Source organism: Diospyros lotus, chromosome 5 (genome assembly GCF_014633365.1).
Source record: "Diospyros lotus cultivar Yz01 chromosome 5, ASM1463336v1, whole genome shotgun sequence".
In the NCBI taxonomy this organism is placed as follows: Eukaryota; Viridiplantae; Streptophyta; class Magnoliopsida; order Ericales; family Ebenaceae; genus Diospyros; species Diospyros lotus.
This window is the reverse complement of record NC_068342.1, coordinates 35,233,022-35,258,866: the sequence shown is the minus strand read 5'-3', so window position 1 is coordinate 35,258,866 and position 25,845 is coordinate 35,233,022. Positions and strand designations below refer to the sequence as shown.

Sequence of the window (25,845 nt, the reverse complement as noted above, 5' to 3'; positions counted from 1 at the left end):
TAACTGTATACACAGAGTGATGCCCAAACTTTCGATTAAATTTTGTCTGTGAATTCATGATCTAATACAATGAAAATGTTCAACTAGATGAGTTGAGCTATGATTTCCAGAGGTATTAAATTTTATTTTAACATATATCACAATTTTGCTTTTCACTTTATTCCATGTAATTAGATAATATAATTTTTTTATATTAATTTTAATAAAAAAATAAAATTTACATGTTAATGCTCTTAATTGTAAATAACTAAAAATAGTCTCTTTATTAAATTTTTATAGGAAGATATCTCTATTTTTTGATTTCTTATTTTAAATTTAAAATATTATTATTTTATGTTAAAAATAAAATTATTATCAAGGCCCAAATTGCCCAGAAGCCTATTTAACCCAACATTAATTGTTTTTAAGTAGTTCTGATATAGCCCTTCTTAGAATTTACTGGACATGCTTTTGTGGTATGTATTTGAGGTCACTCCATTACTCATTGAGTTGAGAAGACAAAAATTGCTTGATAATAACACCAATAATCCTGTGATCATTTGAATGGCTGTGATCATTTTTGATGTATTTGAGGGTTGAGATTAAACCATTTCTCGCCCAATAATCCTTCTCCAATTTGCAGCGGCTCGGCTCTGATTGATGGACTCCTTCAGTCACTGCCACCCGCCGTCTCACTCATTTCATTTTCTCTCACTCATTACCTCCCTCTCTCTTTTTCCCTCTGTCCATCGCCTCCTGGTTGCTGCGCATAAACCTTCATTTTGTCTGCACTATTCAAAGGCACGGTATGTATATAGTCACTGTATGTATAGTCACTGTGTGTATTAAACATAGCTTATTGCTGGGAATATGAATGGGAAAAGCAAAGCAAAACACACACACCCACACCCACACCCAAACAAACACACTGTGTATATGGCAGCCATTTGGTTGTTTTCAGAAAGGTTCATTCATAGGCACGGTAGACACTGTTTGCTATATATACACTCACATATATAGTCACTGTTTGTTTATATATACACTCACATATATAGATTAAAAAAGGTTGCTGATCTTCATTCTCTCAGTGTGTATGAAGCTCTAAGTCGCGACTGTGTGTATGTATATATATTCCTTAGTTTTAAAAGTATTTGTTGTATTCGTAAATATTTATATAAATACACTCACATATATAGTCACTGTTTGTTTATATATACACTCACATATATAGATTAAAGAAGGTTGCTGATCTTCCTTAGTTTTAAAAGTATTTGTTGTATTCGTAAATATTTATATAAATAAATTGCCATTTGGTCTCAGGTAGGTGGAGAGCGCAGTGGTTTCTGGGTCTCTCTCTCTCTCTCCTTCATATTTTCTCCGTGCGTCCAAGACTACATGGTGAGTCTGCTGCAAATTTTGTGCCTTTACGCATTTTACTTCGGTGTAGTTGCATATATATATTATAAAGATTAAAGAAGCACAGTGTGTCTTCTTCCTTGAGTCAGTGACCCAGGCAAAATATTTTTTTGTATTTACGTTCTCTGTGTGTGTTATATATATAGATTATATAGATATAAAGATTAATTATAATTTTAATTATTAAGGCTTGGCTTCACCATTCAGCCGGAAGTACTGATAAGCTTCCCTAGCACTGTAGCAGCATCTTCGGCAACTGCCCCAGAATCCTCTACCGCCCCCATTAAAGCCATCGCAGCAGGCAAATCTACAGCTTCCTCTTCCCTGCTCGCCACCGTATCCTCCCCAGCCTTCGTCTCCCTGACCTCCCCAGCCTCCTCCGTTGTCAATCCGTCGGGGCTGTGGAAACCCACTTTCGTATCCTATTTCATAACCATGTTGGAAGCCCTTTGTATATGCAGTACTTTCCTTACCTACCACCACTTCAAATATTATGGAATTACTTCAAAAAAGTAATTAATTGTTTATCAGACTTAAGATTGATAAAATAGTGGCTAATAAACTGTCGTAAATTGAATTGACCAAAAACATGATAAATACAAAAATATGAACTCTAAAACGCTCATTTTTTATGTTTTAATTAATTAGTTTGTTTTTGAAAGAATGAAAACTGCATTAAATTTTCTTTTAAAAAAAAAATTAAATAAAAAACTAAAATACCATCGCTTTAACTTTCTCTTCAATCTCCTAATTAGCTTGAATTAGATAACTAACATCATAGATTGTGCTTTTTAACCTAAGTTGTACGAAAACATAAACGAAAAACGAATATAATATAAAACAAAAATGAAAAAAAAATATTTTTTAAAAAAGTTAAAAATAAAAATATTGGAAAAACATGTAAATAAAAAAATATAAGTCTTTTTGTAAATGTAATTTTTAATATAAGAAATTATAAAAAATAGTTATTCAATCTAAAAATAAACATAAATTCTATAATACATCCAAACAAATTTTTAAAAAAATTAAAAATTTTGAATTAGATATAAAAAAAAATTCATCCCTATTGGTCATAAAAAATTTCTAAAATTGTTAAACTAACCCAAAAACTTTTCAAAAACATTAAAACGACTCCCCAAAAAATTTCCAAGCATCATAATTTCTAACTACAAAGGTTTGGCAATGAGCTTACCTTTGCTCTCTTCTTTAGATGCATGATGATCAGCTTTCACCGAGGAAGTGACAAGAAGGAGAGCAAACAGGAGACATGAGAGAATAACCACTTTGTACTTCATTCTCCTCAACAAGAACCAAATTGTAGTCTGTAAATTAATTTCAAGAAGAAAGATTTGATTTGGGATATGGATATGAGAAAGCTACAGATTGAGTTCAGTATTTATAGGAAGCATAAAAAATATAAATTGTAATCTTATATTATTTACACCGTGTATTTACATGCTGTGTGTGTGTATTTTGTGTGCATGCATTTAGTGTGTGTGCGTGTAACTGCTATATATTATATATAAAATATGTATACATATAAAATGCTGTAACTGTTGTATAGATGTGTATATATTATACACATTATAATTTTAACAAAAGAAATTTTATATGCATTGTAACAAAATTTTTAGTGTATGTACACGCGTTGTGTGTCAGTGTGTGTATCTAATGCAAAATTTTGTACCCATTCTGTGTGTCTGTGTATACACACTATAGCAACATTACTTACATTAGAAAGTCAAATCGAACCAAACAAGTAATTTTGGTTGATTTAATTCAATTATTTTAATTTAATTGAAATGTGATTCACCCATTTATTAACGTAAAAAGACTAAATAAAAATAAATAGGGAGCTAAGTTTATGAGTGAAAAAATGGTTGTAACAAAATATGGTAATGTAATTTTTATGAGAAAGATGTGTTTCTGAAAATCTTAAAACCACTTAATTGTGCAATTTATGTTAATTTTAACATTAAGTGGTGTTTATAGTAATGTTATACTAATAAATTATGATGATTAAAAGAGACTAATAAATTATACTAAAAATTAAAGTTTAATTAATTATGATGATAAAAATTCAAAAACAAATAATATAATTTATTCACAATTCTTAGCTCGGGTTGGCCCACAATAAAAAAATAAAGCCCAAATTGTAGTGAATCCTTCTTTAAAATATCTATCCTATATGGTATTTTCATTGTTAAAGAAAGTCATAACTTAAAACATCATCCAAAAATTATACATTTTTATTTTTTGTAACTGAAAATATATAAAGCAAAAAAAAAAAAAAAAACTGTACATAAGCAATGCCAAAAAAACCCCAACCCTAACACTTAAAAGAACTCTACCAAATACACTTTGAAGGGAGGCCCCAAATTATGTACTATAGTTATAAATTATGTATAAGATCAAAAGTTCTATAATGACAAATGTTAAAAACAATCATATTAAAATGCAAAAAAATAGCCTTACCTATTAAAAAGAAGGATCTTGCCTTAATCCCAAGATCAAGTGAAGATTACAATTTTAGCCTATTGGAATTGTATATATCTTGCACATAAGCATTTAAAGCAATCATATCCAACTTTCACAAATAAATACTTAAGAGTGGCATTTTTAGGCTATTGGTACTGTTTTTTCCTTCACCCAACAAAGGCGACTGGATTGTTGGGTACACTATTTGGGTACACTATTAATCCATATTTTAGGGTGATAATTGAGAATTTGGTTTATATGATTGATGATTACCTCATGATCCCAGTAAGTGCATAAATTTGGTTTATTTCTGTGTGTGTATAGGCACTGTATATTTTTAGTAATTCAATCTCACTGGAAATAAAGATAGGACCAAAAGCATAACAGTCCATTATTAAGCGTCCATTATTCAAATCAACATTCATATATGTAATATCTATCATAATCATGGCGATGGTATTACAAGTCCCATGTATATGTGTGTATTTTGTAGTCATTTTATGTGTGTTGTAGTCATTTTATATGTATTTTGTGCATTTTTTAGAATGAGTGTGTTGTACTTTAAAAGGCAGTTTGTATGTATTTTAATATTTTAATATAATTATACAGAGGCCCAACACAGAGCCTGTCACTGCTTGGGCGGCCCAACTCGCTTGGGCTTGGCGTGGCCAACACAATCATGTAAAATAATTATGAATACGAATTCATAATAATTTAGTAATAATTTAATTTTATTTATAAAATAAAATTAACAATTTAGGTAATGGGCCATTTGATCTAATTCAATTAAAATGAATGAAAATTGTTTAATTAAGTACTTTGGTCAGAGGTAATAAATTTTATCTCACCCATTCATATACATTTCCATGTAATATAGCTTTAGTTTTAATTGATATATTTTTATATTAATTTTAATAATAAATTAAATTTAAATTGTAAATCAGTGTCATGTCTATATGTATTAATTTTAATAATAAATTAAGTTTAAATTATAAATTAGTGTCATGTCTATGTGTATCCATGTAAAAATTGTAAATTGTAATTTTTGTCATCTTTCTAGAGAAAGGAAATTTAGTATTGAAAGCACCAAAAAATATAACAAAAGAAAAAATATTATGACATTGGGTACACTTTTATTCAAACATTTATTCAAAAATTTTAATTTTAACAATTTCTAACATTGGGTACAATTGAGTTGGATTCAAATATATACAATTTTATTTTTTAAAAATTTTATGGGACGAAAATGAGTTGGATCCAATTACATAATTTTATGAGCAAATTTTTTTCATATGTGTTTATGTAGGTCCCACTCAAATAAAATTATGTGTTTATACAATTTTATTTTTTTCATAAGTTGGACCCAAATATATGTGTTTATTTTTTTATATATAATTATAACTTATTTAAGTTTCTCTCAAAAAAAATTATAACTCATTTGAGATAACCCGTGTTTAAAGTAATAAATTATAACTCATAGGAGTAGTGTACGTAAATTATAATTCATTGAGAATTGTAAACTTAAATTAAACAACTAAAAGCAATCTCTTCGTGGAATAAAGATGAAAGCTTCAAGATAAAAATCAAATAAATCCTTTATCAAGACTCAATTTGCTCGGAAGTCCATTTAACCCAACATCAATGGTAATTTCATGTACCTGAACATAATAAATGCTATTTTATTTTTAATTTTATAAGAAATAATTGGGTGTAAAAAATCAGGGTCTTCATCTTCCTTAATTTTAGTTTTCAATTATTCCTCTTGAATTTTCCAAGTGATAATTATTCATACCAGGTTTTGATTTTAGTTTTGATTTTATTTCTATAAAATTGTGCTCTGATTTTAATTTTATCATTTTAATGTGATTGTTAAAATACATCTATTCTAAACATTAGGTTGGCCTTTTATCATTTTGATATATATATTTTTTTCTTCTCCTCATCATCTATTCTATCCATGGTAGTTATTTATTTAAATAAAATATTTAATTTTATTATCTGATTTGGTAGCAACTGATTTATTTTTTAGGTTGAAGTATAACAGTTATGGACAATATTACTATTTTTGGTCAAGTAAGTTTTTTTTTTCTTCATATAAATTTAATAATGCAAGGCCTATCTTTTTGAAAAAAAATACTTATCATATCCAATTTTTTTCCTCATACTTTACAGGTGGATGGAGATTTACACCGAACCGTAATATCGACTTCGTTTACTAATTTTTTTTATTTATCTGTATAAAGTTTTATTTATCACTCTAAAGTGTTTACATATATAGGTTCGATTTTTTCAAGAAAGAAATGTTAATGTTGTTATTCGCGATGAACGTGACCTTAATACTATTCGCATTCGTGAGGTAAGCCTGAAAGTCACTTCAACATTGGACATGTATTTTCTTATCATTTAATTTTTTTTATAAATATAGTTTACTTATTTTTTATTATTATAGGCAAAGGCAAAGGAAAAAGAAAAGGCTACCCTTTCTGGCAAAGGGAAGAAAAATGTCCATCCCGTGGTATGGTTTCTCAATAATTTTTAAAAGTTTCTTTTTCGAATATTGTCATATAAAGTTTTTTAGAAATTTAGTGTCATATACTCTTTTTTATGTATATTTTTAAAATGCTTTTTTTTTCAAATATTTAATTTGAATTTTGTTTTTCTGAAGCATGTTAAAGTAAGCATTAAAAATAAGAGAAGAAAACGAATATATGATGAAAAAAAAACTACATTTTTTTATTTTTATTTTTATAAGAAGTTCTTAAAGAAAAATAAGAAAAGTGAAAAGAAAAGTAGAAAACATTACATGCTAAAGAGATGGGCAGTAAGTTTGCAGTTTTGTGTGCTTAATATGTATAGTGAGTTTTCATTAATATATGTATTGGTTCTTATGTGACTAACAACTCAACGAAGTGAAGAAGAAAAGTTAGTTAAAAGGAAGAAAAAATACATGATGAAAGGGAAGCAAGAGGGGATAATCTTCACATTTTATTCTCATTTTAGACATACAATGATAATGTGTTATCAAAAGCTGCATTAGCCCAACGCCTGCAACTAAAATGAGAAATATCAAAGAAATGTATTAACCCAAGACAATCTTCTTTAACATGAAATATTGGTGTGGTCATTTGTGATGAGCACGAACTTAATGTTATATGTGTTCATACGATAAGTACAAACATTGTGCTCGCGTGGTAAGTACAGATGACTCCTTTTGACAAGAGAATGACAAATGTATGTCAAGTGATATCAGTGCATAAAATTAATTTGTTGAAACTTGCTATTATTTGTATGTGTTTTTCAAATTTATTTATTTTTATTTTGCATGGATACATGTGCATTATGATATAAATATAATGTACCATCCATAAGTTGTTACTTATATGAAAAGAATAGCAAAAAACAAAATGCATGAAGAAAGAAAGAAACAAAGAAGATAGTTTCATTTTGCACCAATGATAAAATATTTTCATTTTAGGCACAAAATGATAATGTAATATCAAAAGCTGCATTGGCCCAACGTGCAAGGCGAGAGCGTGAAAAAAATTATAAGTCATACTTTGAAATTCAGCGCTTGCAACGAGAACAAGAGGGAATAGAAGAATGTGTTCAATTAAGACAACCTTCTTTAACACCAATTCGTCGCGATTGCACTCACTTGGAGTTGGAAACAATAACTGAAGATTCTCATTCGGCACAAAAACGAACAATGGTTACCCATCAGTCTACACGTTCGTTTTCTATGCCAAGCACATCTTTGGATCCACAAAGGAACCGGTAAACTATTGTGTATATTCTTGAAATACATATTTTTACTCATACCGTTTTGTTTTACAAATTTTTATTTATACACAAATATTCGTAGGTCTACTTCTATAAATCGATTTCTTCAAGAAGATCTATGTTCTGATGATGAATTAGAAGATATGTCTATGAGTACATCAATTGATGCTCGGGCACACAAAGATTCTTGTCGCCATTATCTTGGCAAAAAGGATGTATTATGTCCTTATTGTTCAGCTTTACATTGGATGGATGAAAAATTGACAAAATCATCTGTGAAGCGTCCTTTATTTGGAACTTGCTGTTTAGAAGGAAAGATTAGGCTTCCTTTACTTATTACACCTCCACCACCACTTCAGGCGTTGTATGATGGGAATAATGAGCAATCAAAATCCTTTCGAAGTTATACTCGAGTGTATAATGCGGCCAATGCTTTTACGAGTCTTGGTGCTACATTGGATCCTAGAGTACTTAGTGGAAGGGGCCCTACATCATTCACAATTCATGGGGAATTGCGACATCGAACAGGATCACTACAACCACAACCAGGGCAGGATGCGAGTTATGCTCAACTGTATATCTATGACCCTAATTCAGCTTTAGAAATTCGTAATCGGAGAAATCCTAACTTGAGAAGGGATGTTCTCAAAACTATTCAAGATAGTTTGTTGCAAGTCAATGCATTTGTAGATAAATTTCGCCAGGCTCATGCCATTTTACATCAATTGGACTCGGCAGGACACAATCTACCTGCTCATCTTCATTATAATTCAAGAACTGATCGACGTCGATATAACCTACCAACCATAGATGAGATTGCGATTGTAATACCAGGTGATGGAACAAAGGCAAGTGGAATGAGAGATATTATCTTACATTTTCGAGGAAATAATGAGTTGATGCAAATTAATGAATGTCACCCAGCATATTTGCCATTACATTACGTTCTATTATTTCCATATGGTGAGCTTGGATGGGAACCTGAGTTGAAATTGTGGAATGTTCAGTATGATCGACCTTCAACTGATCGACTTACTCAAATGGATTTTTATAGTTATCGTTTGTTTGAACGACCCACAGAGTATTCAACAATTTTGAGAGATGGGAAACTATTTCAAGAGTTTTTGGTAGATGCTTGGGCTGCAACTGAGCAAAATCGATTGATATACTACAAGCTTAATCAAGGAAAACTTCGGGCTGAGCTTTACCAAGAGTTGTCAGATATGGATCCAGATTATGTGCGACCTGGTCAAATTGGTCAAAGGTTTGTTTTGCCATCTTCATTTACTGGTAGTCCTAGACATATGTTTGAAATCTTTCAAGATTCAATGGCTATCACACGATACAACCAACACCCAGATATTTTTCTTACCATGACTGCAAATCCCAATTGGCCAGAAATTACTTCAGCATTACTACCATTTCAAAAACCGATTGATCGTCCTGATTTAATTGCCCGTGTTTTTGAGTTGAAGAGAAAATATTTGATGAAGGTGATAGAAACAAATAAAGTGTTTGGGTATAAAGTTGCACATGTTTTTACAATTGAATTTCAAAAACGAGGCCTCCCTCATATGCATGCACTTTTATTTCTTAAGGGCCCAGACAAAATTCGGACATGTGCTCAAGTAGACAAATTGGTCTGTGCAGAATTTCCAGACCCAAAAGATGATCCTATGCTTTTTGAAACTATCAAATGTTGTATGATACATGGACCGTGTGGTGCTCGAAATCCGCAAGCACCATGTATGGAAAATGGTAGATGCACTAAGAGATACCCTCGAGTTTTCACAGAAACAACAGCTATGGATCAAGATGGATACCCTATCTATCGTCGTCGCAATAATGGTCAAGTACATACTGTGAGGGGGCAAAAAGTTGATAACAGGGATGTCGTACCATACAATGCATATCTTTCTAAACTTTTCAACTGTCATATAAATGTAGAAGTTTGTGCCGGGATGAGATGTGTCAAGTATATACATAAGTACATTTATAAGGGTTATGATCGTACAACGATGGTGTTAGGAATGATAAATGGGATTCAACAATATCTCGATGCAAGGTATATGGGACCTCCAGAAGCTGCTTGGCGAATATTTGGTCATCCTTTGCATGCAGAGATGCCAACAGTTGTACGATTGGCACTTCATTTACCTGGAATGCATCGCGTTGTTTTTAACCCAGAAGAGTCATTAGAAACGATTCAATCCAGAGCTGGTCAACAAATGTCAACTCTTACTGGCTTTTTTGCATATTGTGCTAGCAGTGAAGAGGAATGTCCATTCACTTATCAAGAATTTCCACAGCATTATGTTTGGCTTAAGTCAGAAAAGAGATGGAAATCAAGACAAATGGGATATGCAATTGGTAGAATGTACTTTGCTAGCCCTAATTGTGGTGAAAGATTTTATCTGCGTTTGTTATTAACCGTTGTCAAAGGACCAAAGTCATTTCAGTCTTTACGCACGGTCGATAATGTTGTGCATGATACATTTAAATTAGCATGTGTTGCAATGGGGCTTTTGGAAGATGATGAAGAATGGATACAATGCTTGAAAGAGGCTGTAGTTATGAAAACTGGATATCAATTGAGGAGATTGTTTAGTATTATTCTCACCCAGTACTTTCCACTAAATCCATGTGCATTATGGAATCAATTCTCAACACATATATGTGATGACCTTGCACATAAGATTCGTACATTATTTGCCATTTCTAACCCAACTGAGGCTCAAATTAAAGATTATGGTCTCTATCTTTTGAATCAAATGCTTCATGAATCGGCAAAAGTTTAATTGACTTCCCACCCATGCCACAACCTACTGCAAATTGGAGTGCAGTAGTTGGTAATCGATTGATATTCGAACATCAACAACTGCAGAGTGAGGCACAACAGACAGATCCACAAATTACTATTGATTGTCTCAACAATGGACAGCAAAATGCTTATAACACAATCACTTCTTCAGTTTTTCAAAATAAAGGAACTATTTTCTTTTTGAATGGGGGTGCTAGAACAGGAAAAACATTTTTATACAATACAATTGCATTAAAATGTCGCAACATTGGGCATATCGTTGTTACTGTGGCTTCATCTGGAATTGCATCATTGTTACTGGTAGGAGGTCGCACTGCACATTCAACATTTTCCATTCCGTTAGATGTCTTGGACAATTCGAATTATGGGCTTAGCAAACAATCATTACAAGCTGAGTTATTTAGAGAAACAAAACTCATAATTTGGGATGAAGTTCCTATGCAACATAGACATTGTGTTGAGACGGTTGATCGTACATTGAGGGATATTTGTGATAGTGAAAAGCCATTTGGGGGTATTACTGTTGTTCTTGGTGGAGACTTTCGACAAATCTTACCAGTTATACCCAAAGGAGTTCGTGAACAAATTGTGAATGCATCATTAAGACACTCTGTTCTATGAAAACATATACATATCTTAACTTTGGATTTGAATATGCGCTTGAATCGTGAAGGCCATGAAAATGCTAATTTTGCAAATTTCTTGATGGAGGTAACACTACTTTAACTTTTTTGCTTATTACATAGATTATAATTTTAAATTAATAAATTGTGTTTACACTATTAATTTTTTATTGATTTCACTTTTTTTAGATTGGGACCAATCCTCAAGAAATCGTTAACCTCCCATCAATAATACACAAATGTGAAGATTTGAATGAATTACTCTCTACAGTTTACCCACAGTTGAATATGATAGAGACATCAACTCCAACATTTTTAACCGAACGCACAATTCTGTCTGCGCGTAATGATGATGTCAGTGAGATTAATACTATTGCGTTGAATATCTTTCCAGGGAGATTATGTACTTATCTTGCAGCAGATAAAATGTCTGAAGATAATGAAATTGATCCTACCATTACAAATAGATATCCTAATGAATATTTAAATTCATTAGATCCTCCTGGGCTTCCAATTTTTAAGTTAGAGTTGAAAGTGGGTTGTCCTATAATATTGTTGAGAAACATTGCACCGAAAGATGAACTATGTAATGGTACAAGATTGATGGTTACTAGGTGCGACACTCGCATAATTGAAGCTCAAATTTTAACTGGAGAAAAGTTTGGTAATTTGGCATTCATACCAAGGATATCTTTGACACCATCTTCTTCAGAAATGCCTTTTCAAATGACAAGACGTCAATTTCCAGTTCGATTGGCATATGCCTTGACCATTAATAAATCTCAAGGACAATCTGTTCAATTTGTTGGAGTTGATTTGCGCATGCCAGTGTTTAGCCATGGGCAATTATATGTGGCATTGTCCAGATGTACATCATTTGATTGTATAAGTATTCTCCTCCCTAAAGATAGTTCGGATTCTACTACAAATATTGTTTATCCTGAAGTGTTGTTATAGTGTTCTACTATTGTAAATTAAATCACATTTTATCAAAAGGTAACCGTGTACATTTATTTCTATTGATTATATAATTTTTTATAAAATTTTAATTTAATAATAATTTGAAATATTGACTTTTGTAGGATTGGATCGAAAAATTTATGGAGCTTAAAAGGAGAAATACGACTAGCTTGCTTCGATGGGGATGTAATAAGGTAATTTCAATCTCAAAGTATTTTGATATATGTATATTTTCAATAAATGTACTAATCTATATTTTTTTTGTTTTCACAAATTACCAGATTATTGTGCATGTTCCTCATTGGGGATATATACAAGTTGATACAAAAACTTTTTGGAAAGTAATGAGAAGAAAGTTTGGGCGAACACATATTTGAAGACATGTTATTGAAAGATTTTTTGTAAATCATACATATTTTGGAAATGTTTAACCCACTTTTTGTAAGGTTTTACCCACTCTTTTGGTGTATGACTATAATATTTATTTTTCTTATGTAGTTATAATTTGATGTCAGTAGTACTAATTGGTGTGTATTTTAATTTTGATTTCGTTTAGATTGTAGTACTAATTTGATGTCAGTAGTACTAATTTTAATTTGATGTCACGAGTTTATATGTGTCTGAATTCAGTGTTTGATTATTTCACGTTCAAATTTAATGTTCAATTTTTTTTTAGTTACATCGTGCCTGAAGGCACGGGTTATTCCTAGTATATCAATATAATATATATACCATTAATATATATACAATATATATATATATATACTTGTAAGTGTATATATTGTATATACACTTATAGATTGGGGACGCCACCAACGATGGAGGAGGCGACGATCAAAGCTGGAGGCGGCGCTTGATGAGGCGATAGCGATGGCTGGAATCAGATGAGGTGATGGCGCGACCCACCAGCTGAGGCGATGGCTGGAACTAGATGAGGCGATGGCGTGATCAAGGCTAGAACCAAATGAGGCGATGCCGCGACCCACCAACACGAGCTGCTGCACGACGACGATGGCGATGGCGGTATGGATGAGGGGCAACGGCGGTAATGGCAGAGCACAGCTTCAGAGAAGATGATGGAGAAGAGAGCAACGGTAATGAAGGATATTTTTATTAGTCAACGATGCAGCGTTTTCTGGCAAAGCTGGGGGTATCAATTTTTGCTAAACGCTACTATAGCAGCTTTTCAGTGGAATAGCGTATAAGTTGAAATGCTAAGCCAAACAGTTAACCATCAAACGCACCATAGCGGATCAGCTGCACAAATGGCTTATACGCAGTCAAACCGTTAAGCCAAACAGCCTTTTACAGATTACAACGAAATCAGAAAATGCGAAAGCAACAAGAAAACAGAACCAACTTACAATATCGAATACGACGTTGAAACAAAGTACAAGCTCAATCCCCCGATCGATTCCCAGTGCTCTCACAATCGTCTACCTCTTTCTCACAATTGTGCAATATTAGAGAAAAATCGATACAAATCTTTAGGGTTAGGGTTCTAATCTTTTAGGGTTTCTTTTTCTCTTCGTCGAGACTTTTCTCTCTCACCAAATGGAAGAAAAACAGTCTTATATAGAATGGGGAAATCATCAGCAACTGTTAGATCATAGGACTAAATAAATCAATGGCCAGAAACAAATCAGCCAATAAAACATTGACCTAATACCACATGTCACTCATATAAGAAAAATAAGCTGATAATATGCAATTACTTATCAAATAATTTGAATCAAAATAAAAACTTAACATTAAGTATCTATAAGGTTCACGTAGAGTTGGTAAATGGGCGAGTTGGGCCAAATTTGATCTGTAAGGAAGGCAAATGGGGCGGGGCAACAGAAAATTGGGGCTCGGCATAACCCTATATATGACCCTTAATAAACTAATTAAGGTGGCTTGAGTTAAACCATTTTGATGAGCCACCCCCATTTTGGTGGGTCATCCCCATTTTTGGTGGGTTGGGCCAGGCTGCAGGCCACAAAACACTAGCCTGGCCCGATCCATTTGTTATAGTATCGGGCCAGGCTAAGAAGCGGGTCGATGAGACACACCCATGGATCGCCTGATCTATTTGCCAACTCTAGATTCACGATAAAAAAACCTTAGCATGAATTTTATGATCATCCAGTTAGTCCCGAGGTTCAAGTTGTGGGATAATCAGTACTCCAACTACAGAAGACATTCAAACTCTTGCGTCCCAGTCTTTGATTACAACAACTAGGTAGACAGAGCTATGTGATCCTTGTTTACTATGTTCCCAGACTGTCTTAGCCACAGTATCCTACATGTTTATTCACCACTTCTTCATAGGCCATCCTTTTCAATATGTAGCATTCTCTCTCTATAGATACCCTACTCTTAAAAGGCTCAACCCACACAATTCTTCACACTTCTTACCCTCTATCCCTGTTTTACAAGCTCATTTAGATCCCTTTTTGTTCCCTTATAGAAAAAGAAAGCCATGGGCATCAAATTTCTTAATGTCCTCCATGACAAGCATATTATTGGCCGATCTGCCTCGAAGGTTGTAGGCATTCCAAAGGGCTACCTAGCAGTTTATGTTGGACAGGCAGAGAAGAAGAGATTTTTGGCGCCGATATCTTACTTGAATCAACCCACGTTTCAAGATTTGCTTAGCAAGGCTGAAGAAGAATTTGGATTCTCTCATCCTATGGGTGGTCTCACCATTCCTTGGAGTGAGGATATCTTCATCAATCTAACCTCTCAATTGAACGGATTATGAAAGTGGAAAGACGGGGATATCTCTTGGAAAAGCAAGAAGACAATTTTGTAAACTAGTAACGATGTCTTTTTTTTTTTTTTCTTATCTGTATATATAAAAGTTTTGGGAGGAAAAAACAAAGACTCCCTACATGTCAAATAAGCAATATATAGAATCATCTGCTTCTTCAATGTGAATCATTTTTATCATATCTTCTCTTTCACATCATATTTACAAGTACACATAAAGGTTGGTGACTAATAATTGCCTTACTGTTGACCTGCCAGAGATCGAGCAGCAAATTATATTGCTTCACATTTATATCCAGCCAATCGATTTCCATTTTCATGTTTTTATGGCTAGTACATGAGAATACTTGCTATTTACTTCCTCATGCTTGTTACAAGATATTATGGCACTCTAAATCTGGTGAGCTAAATCTTAAATTAATATGAAATACTGATCTAAAACTGAAAATCCTAACTAGATTTCATTATTATTCAATCTTCTGTTCTAACTAGATTCGTTATTATTCAATCTTCTGTTCAAACAGATAACGCATAACCCAAAAAAAAAAAACTTCAGTTTTGTTTATCAATGGTGCACTGATTTTACCAATAATTTTGGTTGCCCATGGTGCTAATGAGGGAAGGATGAAGTAAAATGAAAATTCCCCATTAGTAGAACTACACAAGCAAATTGTTGCAATTGGAAAGTTTTAACTTCGTGATTTGGGTTAAACAGTGGGGAAAGGACGTTTAGCTAAATGGACCAGCCTGTATTTAAACATACCAGAAGATCTTTTATTCATCTGCTACTCAAATGGGTGACAATGTACATAATTCTAATACCAAGATTTTATTTTGGAGGCTGAAATTTTGATGGCAGTGAATTTAAATGGTCTTTGATTGCTTCTCAAAGTTGTATTCAAATGCCCCTACATCGATTTCAAGGACAATGAGAATGTTTGGCTTACTGATTCGGCTGCTCAACAGAACTTTCATTGCATCCACATTTTACTGGAATTATTATATCTCCTACTCCAATGTCATTCATCGCCTTATCAAATTAAGAGAACGGGTGTGAGTTGAGAAATAAGCAGTGTTAGAGAATAAGTTAAAATATGTCTAACACTATGATCTGTTGGTGCAGTGCCCATATAAAACCACTGAAAATAGTTTTTAGCAGTTCAGAGATCAATGGTTGCCAGTTTGCAAGATAACTGATCATCAAACTGTTTAGCTCATAGCACCTTGCCTTTCAACCTATTGTTATCTCTTAATGATAACAACTTATCACTCAATAGGTGGGGACCATTCTAGATAATCATTTGTGCTCAGCGGGGCACCATGGTCAACTTAGCCTTCCCCTAAACATGACTGAAAATTTTCATCAGTACGTATTCATACTTGTGACTCAGCAGATTGATATTTTGCTATGGAGAAGTATCCTTTACTTTGCTTGACTTACCAATTACCAGAGCAAAATCCTGCATTTTCTTGCTTACTTTTGCTGGAATTTTTTATCCTTAATTTTAGATGTCTCTTGCTGGTCCCAATCCATGCACAAGTTATCTTCATTATCAAATGAGCAAGAACTTTTATAATCATTCAGTCCATTGCTGATGTCCAAATTGTGGGGTAAGCAGCACTCCAATAACCCATCACATTCAAGCTCCTTTTGTCCTCATTCTTTCAATACAACAATTAGGTAAACAGAGCCATGTGATCCCATGTGAACTATGTTCATGCCCAAGCTTTATTCACCACAACCATCTGCATATCTGTACACCACAATTCCATAGGTTATATCTGTTTGGTGCTTGCCTTTCTCTCTCTCTCTCTCTCTCTCTCTCTCTATATATATATATATATATATCAATCTATCAAGAGGCTCAGCCAACACAAGTCTCACATATTCTCAAAACTTCTCTCTTGGTTCTGCAAAGATCAATTAGATCTTTCATATTTGCTCCATCATAAAAAGCCATGGGTATCCGATTACTCAATATCCTTCATGCAAAGAATATTCTCCGCCAATCAACCTCTGAGTTTGTAGATGTCCCAAAGGGCTATTTAGCTGTTTATGTTGGAGAGGCACAGAAGAAGAGATTTGTGGTGCCAGTGTCATACTTGAACCATCCTGCATTTCAAGATTTGTTGCGCGAGGCTGAAGAAGAATTTGGGTTCTCTCATCCTATGGGTGGCCTCACTATTCCTTGCAGAGAAGATACTTTCATCAATCTTACTTCTCGGCTGAATGGATTGTGAGAGCAGAAAGGAGGACATGTCTTTTGGAAAAATGACAATTTTGTAGACCGGGAACAATCTCATGTACAACTTATTTTCCTTTTTTGTAAATACTAGAATTTTGGCGGGAAAGAAAGCCTTGATTCATGACAAACATGCAATGAAATCTATTTCTTCTTCAATGTGAATTTCTTCCACTTATCCTTTGTTCCCATCTTCCTACTCCCTCCCTCTCCCTGTGTGTGTTTGTCTGTTTGTCATATATAGATACAGATATAGTAACAAAATATGCAGCCACAGATATGTAGGAACTACTACACGGCCTAAATTGAAATGTTATACTTCTCCTTAACCTGGATATCTGGGGTGAGTTAATAGATAAGCAGTGTTAAATAGAGAATTAAAATGTGTCTAATACTAGGATCTGTTGGTGCCATGAATATATATATAAACCTATGGAAAGGGTTTTTACTCTTTTAGAGATCAATGGTTGGGTTGCCAGTTGCAAGGTAACTGGTCTTGAAACAGTTAACAGCTGTATCTGCCATGCCTTGCAACCCAATCCTATCTTTTAGGGGTAACAGTTGATTAGTCAATAGGTGGGGGGACCATTCTGGGGAAGAACCATTCTAAACAATCATATGTGCTGAGTGGGGCAACACGTACAACTTTGCCTTCTGCCAAACATGACTGAAAATCAATCATCAGTAGGTTTTCAAAATTTATGAATCAACAGATTGGTAATTTGCTATGGAGAAGTATCCTTTACTTGCATGATCGATGCACCATAGCAAAATCCTGCACTTATTTGTTTACATTTTCTGGAATTCTTTATCATTGATTTCAAATCATGGATAAGCATGATCCTTAAGGATAATGCTTATCCGTAAGGATCATGATTTTAGGTTGTAGATATTCCAAAGGCTTATTTTGCAACAATTCATGTTGAAGAGGCACATGGAAGAAGATATTTTTTTTTATTTTTGGAGCGGATACCATACTTGAACTAACCCACCTCTCAAGATTTGCTATGAATTTAAGTTCTCTCATCCTATAAGTGGTCTCATTATTCTTTGCTGAAAAGAAATCTGTGTCAATCTTACTTGTTGATTGAATGGATTATAAGAGTGAAAAAAAAAAAAAAAGAACTAATTAATTGAAAACAATTTTGTAAACTACAAACAGTTTCGTATATATCTTACTTTTATTATTTGTATATACAAATATTTTGACAAGTGATAAAATTCACTAAATTTTTATTTGAAATTTAAGGAACACGAATCTCAAAATTTATCATTTTCATAATCATCAAAAATCAACACTGATTTATAAATATCAAAATAACCAAGTTAAAATGTTTTTTCCATTATTTGTATGTTAAAATAAGTGAGTTTGATTCCAAACCTCAACATTTTATTAATCATTTGAAATAGTTTGGTGAAACCAAGCCAGGCATAGTTTGGCCTATGCCTAGAGCCCTCTAGAAGGGGCCCAATAAATTTTTTTTGTGAGTTTAATAATAAAAATATTTAAATATTTTAACATTAAAAATATTTTTTTACTCAAAATGGGCTCCATTAAATTTCTAATAATAAATATTTTAGTATTAAAAAGAGGTCTCAATAAAATTTTAATATTTTTTATTATTTTTAAAAAAAAATCTAAATTTTAAATGACCTAAGGCCCTAACTCTCATGAGTTGTCTCTGAATGAAACATTGATATTTTAACATGTTATACAATAATATCCAAATAAATATCAAGAGTATAATATTCGTGTCAAACTCTTTTATACATGTATAAGAATAAATTTTAAAATATATGTATTATAAAAATAATCAATTACATGGTCCTTGTGTATTATTTTTCCAATAGAATAATTATAAAATAGTCATTTTACTTTTAAAGTCAATCATTATAATGGTTGTATGTCAATATAAATATAATATTACAAAATCTAGTCAAAAGGCATTCTAAAGGTGTTTCTGTCTTTTTTAGAATTTTAAGGTCCTTTTCTGTCATTTTTGGAGTTACGGGGAATGATATGTAGCTTTTTACAAACATGGGGTTTTCTGTAATACTCATAAATTTGAGGGGCTAGTGGCTAAATAATATAAACCTACGAGCCACCTTGTAATTAGTTAAAATTTCTTTTTAGATTGGATCGGTTTAATTCAATTGGATTGCCAATTGGTAATTAGGTTGTCCCATTTCAATTTTCAATTTGAATCTGCCCCATCCATCTTTCTTTCAATTGAATTTGGGTTCGATGCCTTTATTTGAATTTGCCTCAAATAGTACTTGGCAATCAGCTGAGGCCACAAGTGTAAGGCCTTACCCATCGCTATGGATGGCCTGACAGGAGAGCCAGTCCAACAAAGTTGGGGGTCTTAGGCAAAAGGATGTTTTGAGGCCTCAAGTGTTAATTTTTTTATAAAAAAATAAATAATACACTTTTTTATATAAATATTTTATTATTTTATTAAATAAAAAAATAAAATTCAATCAACTATAAAATATAATAATCTCTTAATGATAATAAATTTTTAACTAAAATATAATGTCTCAAATATAAGGAAAAAAAAAGTCAAACAACTTACAACAATAAATAAAGAAAAACAAAACTAATTTTTCTTGAAACTTTAAAAATGTCGATGCCAGCAAAAAATTATATATTCATGAAATATTGCGAAGAGAAAGTAGGTTTTATGGGATATTAGAATTTAAGAACACCACAGCAATGGTTAAAAATTGGAAAACAATGAAGGGAATTTAAAATTTGTTTATAATGTTTTGTATTTAATTTTTTTAATAAGATATTAATTATTAAAAAATAAAAAATATATATACATAAATATTATAAATTTTTAAAATTTGGGGCCTTAAAATTTTGGGGGTCTAATACCAAGGCATACATGACTTAAGGGTATGGTCGGCCTTGCCTGAGAGAGGACCGACCGTGCTTTCTATTGCATCGATAAATTGAAAAAATAGTAAGAACATATAGAGAATCTAGAAATAGAAACATCATCTTATGCTTTGTTTGGCTAAGCAATTTGACCAATCAACAGCTTATAAGCTATTAAGAAAAATTAGTAAATGTTTGGATGTACCTGACTAGCATTTAAGTTACCTAACTTAAACACTACTACCACAACACTTTACAAAAGTTATTGGGAGATAGTTTTAGCAGAACATTGGTTGTTTATAAGCTGGGTTGACCAAGCATTTTACTATTTTACTCTCATTTTTTTGCTAATTTTCAATCATGCCTTCTCGCCGCTTTCTTCTTCAACTCTTTCGGCCGCCATTATCGGCCACCGTCGTCACCCCCACCGACTACTTCTTGGCAGCCATCGCTTGCATCGGCCACCATCGGTAACATCGGTCACTGCTCCCATTGTATTGCTAGCCATCCGTCGCCCCCATCGCCTCGCCCTCATCTCCTCCATCCATGCTTCTGCCCCCACTGTTGCCATACCAACCAATCGAACTGTTATATATATAATTATTATATTTATATATAATAGTAATAAATATATATAATAATATATTTTATATATAATATATATAATAATATTGTATTAATATATTTTTAATAATTATATATAATTTATCCATGATAAAATTTTATATTATTTAATAATATATCTATTTTTTTTTATCAAGTTGTAATATCTTATAAGTTCTTTCAAATCAAACACATAACTATTAACTGATAGTTTAAAAGTATATTTATTCAAACACATTATCAGTTTAAATGCTATAAACAGTTTAAACACTGTCCAACTTAAAAGCTCTAAAAATAAAAGCCTAGCCAAACAGACCTTTAGTTCCGTCGCGGGCTGAATTCTGGTGAGTGCTTCTCCACCTCTCCGTCGTCACTGCGGCCAGACTCCTCTTCACTCCGATTTTTCTCTCCCAAATCTCTTCCCATTTGCACACTGCATTTGCTTGTTCCTTGATCATTCCAAAACCCATCCTCGATCGGTATCCATAGGCCTTCGCAACGCCACGAACTGATTGTACTCCACAATTTTGGCCTCTCCCTCGATGTTTTTCATAACTGTTTGTTCACCAGTTTCCTCAATAGGAGCCCTCGTTAGGGTGTTCCAGTGAGTCAGCATATTGATATTTTGCTATTGAGAAGTATCCTCTACTTGCCTTATTACATTTGCTGGAATCCTTTATCCTTGATTTTATATGTCTCTAGCTTGTCCCTCATCCAAACACTAGTTGGGCTTATGATCAAATGAGAATGAATTTCTCTAATGATTTTATATGTGGGGTACGCAGCATGCCAACAACCCCAACACATTCAAGCTCCGTTTGTCCCCAGTCTTTCAATGCAACAACTGGGTAGACAGAGCCATGTGATTCCCTGTGAACTGTGTTCCTGCCCAAGCTTTCTTTGCCACAATCATCTGGGTTTCTGTACACCACAATTCCATTGGCTATCCTGTTGGGTTAACACCTTTCTCCCTATATATATCCATCTGTCAAAAGCTCAACCAACATAACTCATCATATATTTTTCAAATCTCTCTCTCTGTTCTGCATAGCTCAATTAGAACTTTCATATTGCTCCTTCATACAAAACCATGGGTATCCGATTGCATAATATCCTTCGTGCTAAGAATATTCTGCGCCAATCAGCCTCAGAGTCTGTAGATGTCCCGAAGGGCTACTTAGCAGTTTATGTTGGAGAGGCACAGAAGAAGAGATTTTTGGTGCCAATATCATACTTGAACCAACCCATGTTTCAAGATTTGCTAAGAAAGGCTGAAGAAGAATTTGGATTCTCTCATCCTATGGGCGGCCTCACCATTCCTTGCAGTGAGGATATCTTCATCAATCTTACTTCTCGGCTGAACAGATTGTGAGAGCAGAAAGAGAGAGATATCTCTTGGAAAAAGACAATTTTGTAAATCAGGAACAATCTCGTGTACAACTTATTTTTCTTATTTGTAAATACAAAAATTTTGGGAGGGAAAGAAAAAGCCTCCCTTCATTCAAATGAGCAATAGAATCCGTTTCTTCTTCATTGTGAAATTTTTCATTAATGCTTTGCGCTCATCTCTCTCCTATACAGACACATGAAGGTCAAATGACGAAAAATTTGCTTAATCATGAACCCATCAGAGACCAAAGATCAAAATTTCTCGCTTCCACCATTTTTAAGTTGCCATTCCACTAGCATTTATATTTTAGACCGACGTTTGATTGTACTGTTCATTTCCTAAACCACTATTTCGAATTTAATAGTCTTATTTTTCATAAGGCTCAGTGTTCACTCTCTTTGTCCTCCAATTGAATAATTCATATAGGCTACTTGCCTTCACAAAACCCAACTCTTGAAAGTGTCCCCAACTTCGTTAATTTTAATAATCCAGCAAACCAATTATTTTTTAGTTCATTCAATTCAGGTTTTCATTGAAATTGGTCTTTCTCATGGATGTGGATCAGTACGTATCCTGTGGCACATACTTCTATACAATTTGTAGGCTCTTTCACAGCCTGCTCCATTTCCAGAACTGTTGATTTTCATTTGCATGCTTTGTGTTTTTTCGACAGTGCTTACCAATTTATATGAAAATTTGTTTTTCCTTATCATTGATGTGGACAAAGTGTTTGACAAAAGTTCTTTTAGAAAAGGACTATGTGCAAATGCTCTTATGTTGGGTTACGGCGATGTTATATGGTGAATTGGTGTGCTTTCAACTTATTTTAAAAATGACCGTGCTAAATGTGCATAATAATAGTTTGACCTTTTGCAGGCATGTGCAATAATATCTGCAATTGAAGGGGCAGAGAGGTTCATGCAAAAGTAAGTTATCTATATTTCTTATTACCTCCTATATGAGTTTCCAGCGATTTGCTATGATTTGATTTCATTGATCAGTCATCATCATACTAATTATAACAGTCATAAAACACCTCAAACAGTTCATTGGCTACAAATCACACTCCAGGCAGTCAGATATTACTAGAATTTGTCACTGGACCAACATGATCGATTTTTCGTTATCTGAATTTGACTTAAAGTTCAGTGTTTTACTGTAATCTGTAAGTTTGTAGATTGATATTTGGCAAGGCAAAGTATCACTAACTTGCTTGAGTTGCTGAAATAAACATCCTGCACTTGCTTGTGATGTTTTCTGGCTACGCTTGTCCCTGATTTTAGATGTCTCTAGTTTGTCCCTAACTCAAGCATCAACAAGGTTTGTGATAAAAAAACTGAGCATGATTTTATGGCCATCCAATTAGTCCCGAAGTTCAAGTTGTGGGGTAATCAGTACTCCAACTACAGAACACATTCAAAGTCCTGTGTCTCCAGTCTTTCATTACAACAACTGGCTAGACAGAGCCATGTGATATATTGTTAACCATGTCCCTGCCCAGGCTGTCTTGGTAACAGTCACCGACATATTTATTCACCACAATTTCATAGGCTATCCCCTACAGTACATGGAATTCTCTCTATTTATACTCATCTCTTAAGAGACTCAACCAACACAAGTCTTCACACTTCTTACCTCTCTCCCTGTTCTACAAGCTCATTTAGATCCTCTTTTGCTTCCTTACAGAAAACCATGGGTATCAGATTTCTTAATATCCTTCATGCCAAGCATATTATCAGCCGACCTTCCTCGAAGGTTGTAGATGTTCCGAAGGGATACTTAGCAGTTTATGTTGGAGAGGCACAAAAGAAGAGATTTCTGGTGCCAGTGTCATACTTGAACCATCCCACATTTCAAGATTTGCTACGCAAGGCTGAAGAAGAATTTGGGTTCTCTCATCCCATGGGTGGTCTCACCATTCCTTGCAGAGAAGACATCTTTATCAATCTTACTTCTCAGCTGAATGGATTGTGACAGAGGAAAGATGGAGATTCCTCTGGTTAAAAAGACAATTTTGTAAATTGGGAACAATTTCACATACATCTTATTTTTAATTATTTGTAGATACAAAAATTTTGGGAGGGAAAGAAAAGCCTCCCTTCATGCGAAACAGGCAGTAAGATCTATTTCTTCTTCAATACGAATTTGTTTTATCCTTCGTTCTCACCTCTCTCTCTCTCTCTCTCTCTCTCTCTCATACAGATATGTAAAGGCCAGTGACTGAAAAATTATGCATCCACATATATGTCAGAACTAATGTATCACCTAAATTGCAATGTTATCCATAACCTGGAAATCTGGGGTCCGTTAAGAGATAAGCAGTGCTAAATAGAATTAAAATGTGTCTAACACTATGATCTGTTGGTGCCATGACTGTATAAAACCAATTTAAATGGTTTTTACCAGTTGAGATTAATGGTTGCAAGCTAACTGATCTTGAAATAGATAAGGCTGTAGCTGCCATGATGCCTTGCAACCATTGTCATCTCTTAGTTATAAGAACTGATCACTCAATATGTCAGGACCATTATCAATAAGAACCGTTCTAAACAATCTTGCGTGATCAGTGGGGCACCATGGTGAAACTTTGCATTGCCCCAAACATGACTGAAGATGAATCATCAGTAGGTTTGCAAAATTTGTGAGCCAGCAGATTGGTATTTTGCTGGGGAGAAGTATCCTCTACTTGCTTGACTTATCATAGCAAGTCTTATCCTTGAGTTTTGATGTCTCTGGCTTGTCCCCAATCCAAGCACAATTAATCTTCATGATAAAATGAGCAGGAGTTTTTCTAATCATTCAATCCATTCCTGATGTCCAATTGTGGGTAAGCAGCATTCCAACAACACAGAACATTCAAACTCCTTTTGCAAACTTAAATTCCAAGTTTCCGTTACCACAATCTTCTGCGTATCTGTACACCATAATTCCAAAGGTTATCCTGTTCAGTCCACCTCTCTCTCTCTCTCTCTCTGCAGAGATATATATATATATATATTCATCTGTCAAGAGGCTCAACCAACATAACTCATGCCATATTTTTAAACCTCTCTCTCTTTCTGCATAGTCAATTGGATCCTTCATTAAAAAATCACAGGCATCCAATTTCATAAAAATCCTTCCTGCTAAGAATCTTCTCCGCCAATCAGCCTGAGTTTGTAGATGTTCCATCAGCTACTTAGAAATTTATGTTGGAGAGGCACAGATGAAGATATTTTTGGTGCCCATGTCATACTTGAACTATGCCACATTTCAAGATTTGTTACGTGAGGCAGAACAAGAGTTTGGGTTCTCTCATCCTATCAGTGGGCTCGCCATTCCTGGCAGAGGAGATATTTTCATCAATTTTACTTCTCGGCTGAATGGATTGTGAGAGCAGAAAGAGGGTGATATCTCTTGGAAAAGGGACAATCCCATGGACGCAGAACTGTTGAGTTACATATATGCATGTTTCCAAATTAGATTGGTCTTCCGTTGTTTTTATGTATGTGGTCAAGTTCTTGCTGATTTATATAGAAAACTGTTGCTTATTAATGATGTGGACAAAGTGTTTGATGGAAGTTATTTTAGAAACAGAGTATGTGTAAAGGCGCTTACATTTTCGGTGCTGAGGCTAAATGGTGAGTTGGTGGGCTTTGAACTTGTTTGGAACATGACCATGTTAAGCTTGAATTATTATAGTTTGAATTATGTGTTGGGAAAAGTAATTTTTAATCAGATTTCACTGATCCTTGTCATCATAACAGAGTCCTAAAATGCCTCTAAGTAGTTAATTGGAAAAAACAGTCCTTCGCAGTTTGATTTTAGTGGAGCAATCCTATATCAGAGATCAAGAAAATGTCTGAATATTCTTAGAAGAAGGTAATGTTTTATTTGCATTCCAATTTGAAATTACTCATTACTCAAATTGCCTG

The 25,845-nt window shown here is 33.6% G+C and overlaps 6 protein-coding genes across 6 annotated transcripts; all 6 read left to right on the top strand.

Moving 5' to 3' along the window:
- Positions 1-7,796: 7,796 nt before the first annotated feature.
- LOC127802230 (uncharacterized) lies at positions 7,797-10,451 on the top strand. The gene has a single exon (XM_052337943.1). It carries the CDS (start codon positions 7,797-7,799, stop codon positions 10,449-10,451), a length of 2,655 nt encoding a protein of 884 aa, XP_052193903.1.
- Positions 10,452-10,465: 14 nt separating this feature from the next.
- Positions 10,466-11,095, top strand: LOC127802229 (uncharacterized). Its single transcript, XM_052337942.1, has one exon. It carries the CDS (start codon positions 10,466-10,468, stop codon positions 11,093-11,095), a length of 630 nt encoding a protein of 209 aa, XP_052193902.1.
- Positions 11,096-14,521: 3,426 nt separating this feature from the next.
- LOC127800980 (auxin-responsive protein SAUR23-like) lies at positions 14,522-14,803 on the top strand. Its single transcript, XM_052335699.1, has one exon. It carries the CDS (start codon positions 14,522-14,524, stop codon positions 14,801-14,803), a length of 282 nt encoding a protein of 93 aa, XP_052191659.1.
- Positions 14,804-16,653: 1,850 nt separating this feature from the next.
- On the top strand, positions 16,654-17,219 carry LOC127801723 (auxin-responsive protein SAUR22-like). The gene has a single exon (XM_052337091.1). The coding sequence runs from the start codon at positions 16,771-16,773 to the stop codon at positions 17,050-17,052; it is 282 nt and encodes a 93-aa protein (XP_052193051.1). The 5' UTR covers positions 16,654-16,770; the 3' UTR covers positions 17,053-17,219.
- Positions 17,220-20,880: 3,661 nt separating this feature from the next.
- On the top strand, positions 20,881-22,066 carry LOC127801724 (auxin-responsive protein SAUR23-like). Its single transcript, XM_052337092.1, has one exon. It carries the CDS (start codon positions 21,632-21,634, stop codon positions 21,911-21,913), a length of 282 nt encoding a protein of 93 aa, XP_052193052.1. The 5' UTR covers positions 20,881-21,631; the 3' UTR covers positions 21,914-22,066.
- Positions 22,067-22,708: 642 nt separating this feature from the next.
- On the top strand, positions 22,709-24,107 carry LOC127801722 (auxin-responsive protein SAUR22-like). Its single transcript, XM_052337090.1, has 2 exons — positions 22,709-22,857; positions 23,618-24,107. The coding sequence occupies exon 2, from the start codon at positions 23,624-23,626 to the stop codon at positions 23,903-23,905; it is 282 nt and encodes a 93-aa protein (XP_052193050.1). The 5' UTR covers positions 22,709-22,857; positions 23,618-23,623; the 3' UTR covers positions 23,906-24,107.
- The last annotated feature ends 1,738 nt before the right edge of the window (positions 24,108-25,845 follow it).

What these genes read in the sequence shown, in the direction of transcription:
- LOC127802230 (XM_052337943.1), top strand. Translation starts at nt 7,797, where the DNA reads ATGTCTATGAGTACATCAATTGATGCTCGGGCACACAAAGATTCTTGT.
- LOC127802229 (XM_052337942.1), top strand. Translation starts at nt 10,466, where the DNA reads ATGCCACAACCTACTGCAAATTGGAGTGCAGTAGTTGGTAATCGATTG.
- LOC127800980 (XM_052335699.1), top strand. Translation starts at nt 14,522, where the DNA reads ATGGGCATCAAATTTCTTAATGTCCTCCATGACAAGCATATTATTGGC.
- LOC127801723 (XM_052337091.1), top strand. Translation starts at nt 16,771, where the DNA reads ATGGGTATCCGATTACTCAATATCCTTCATGCAAAGAATATTCTCCGC.
- LOC127801724 (XM_052337092.1), top strand. Translation starts at nt 21,632, where the DNA reads ATGGGTATCCGATTGCATAATATCCTTCGTGCTAAGAATATTCTGCGC.
- LOC127801722 (XM_052337090.1), top strand. Translation starts at nt 23,624, where the DNA reads ATGGGTATCAGATTTCTTAATATCCTTCATGCCAAGCATATTATCAGC.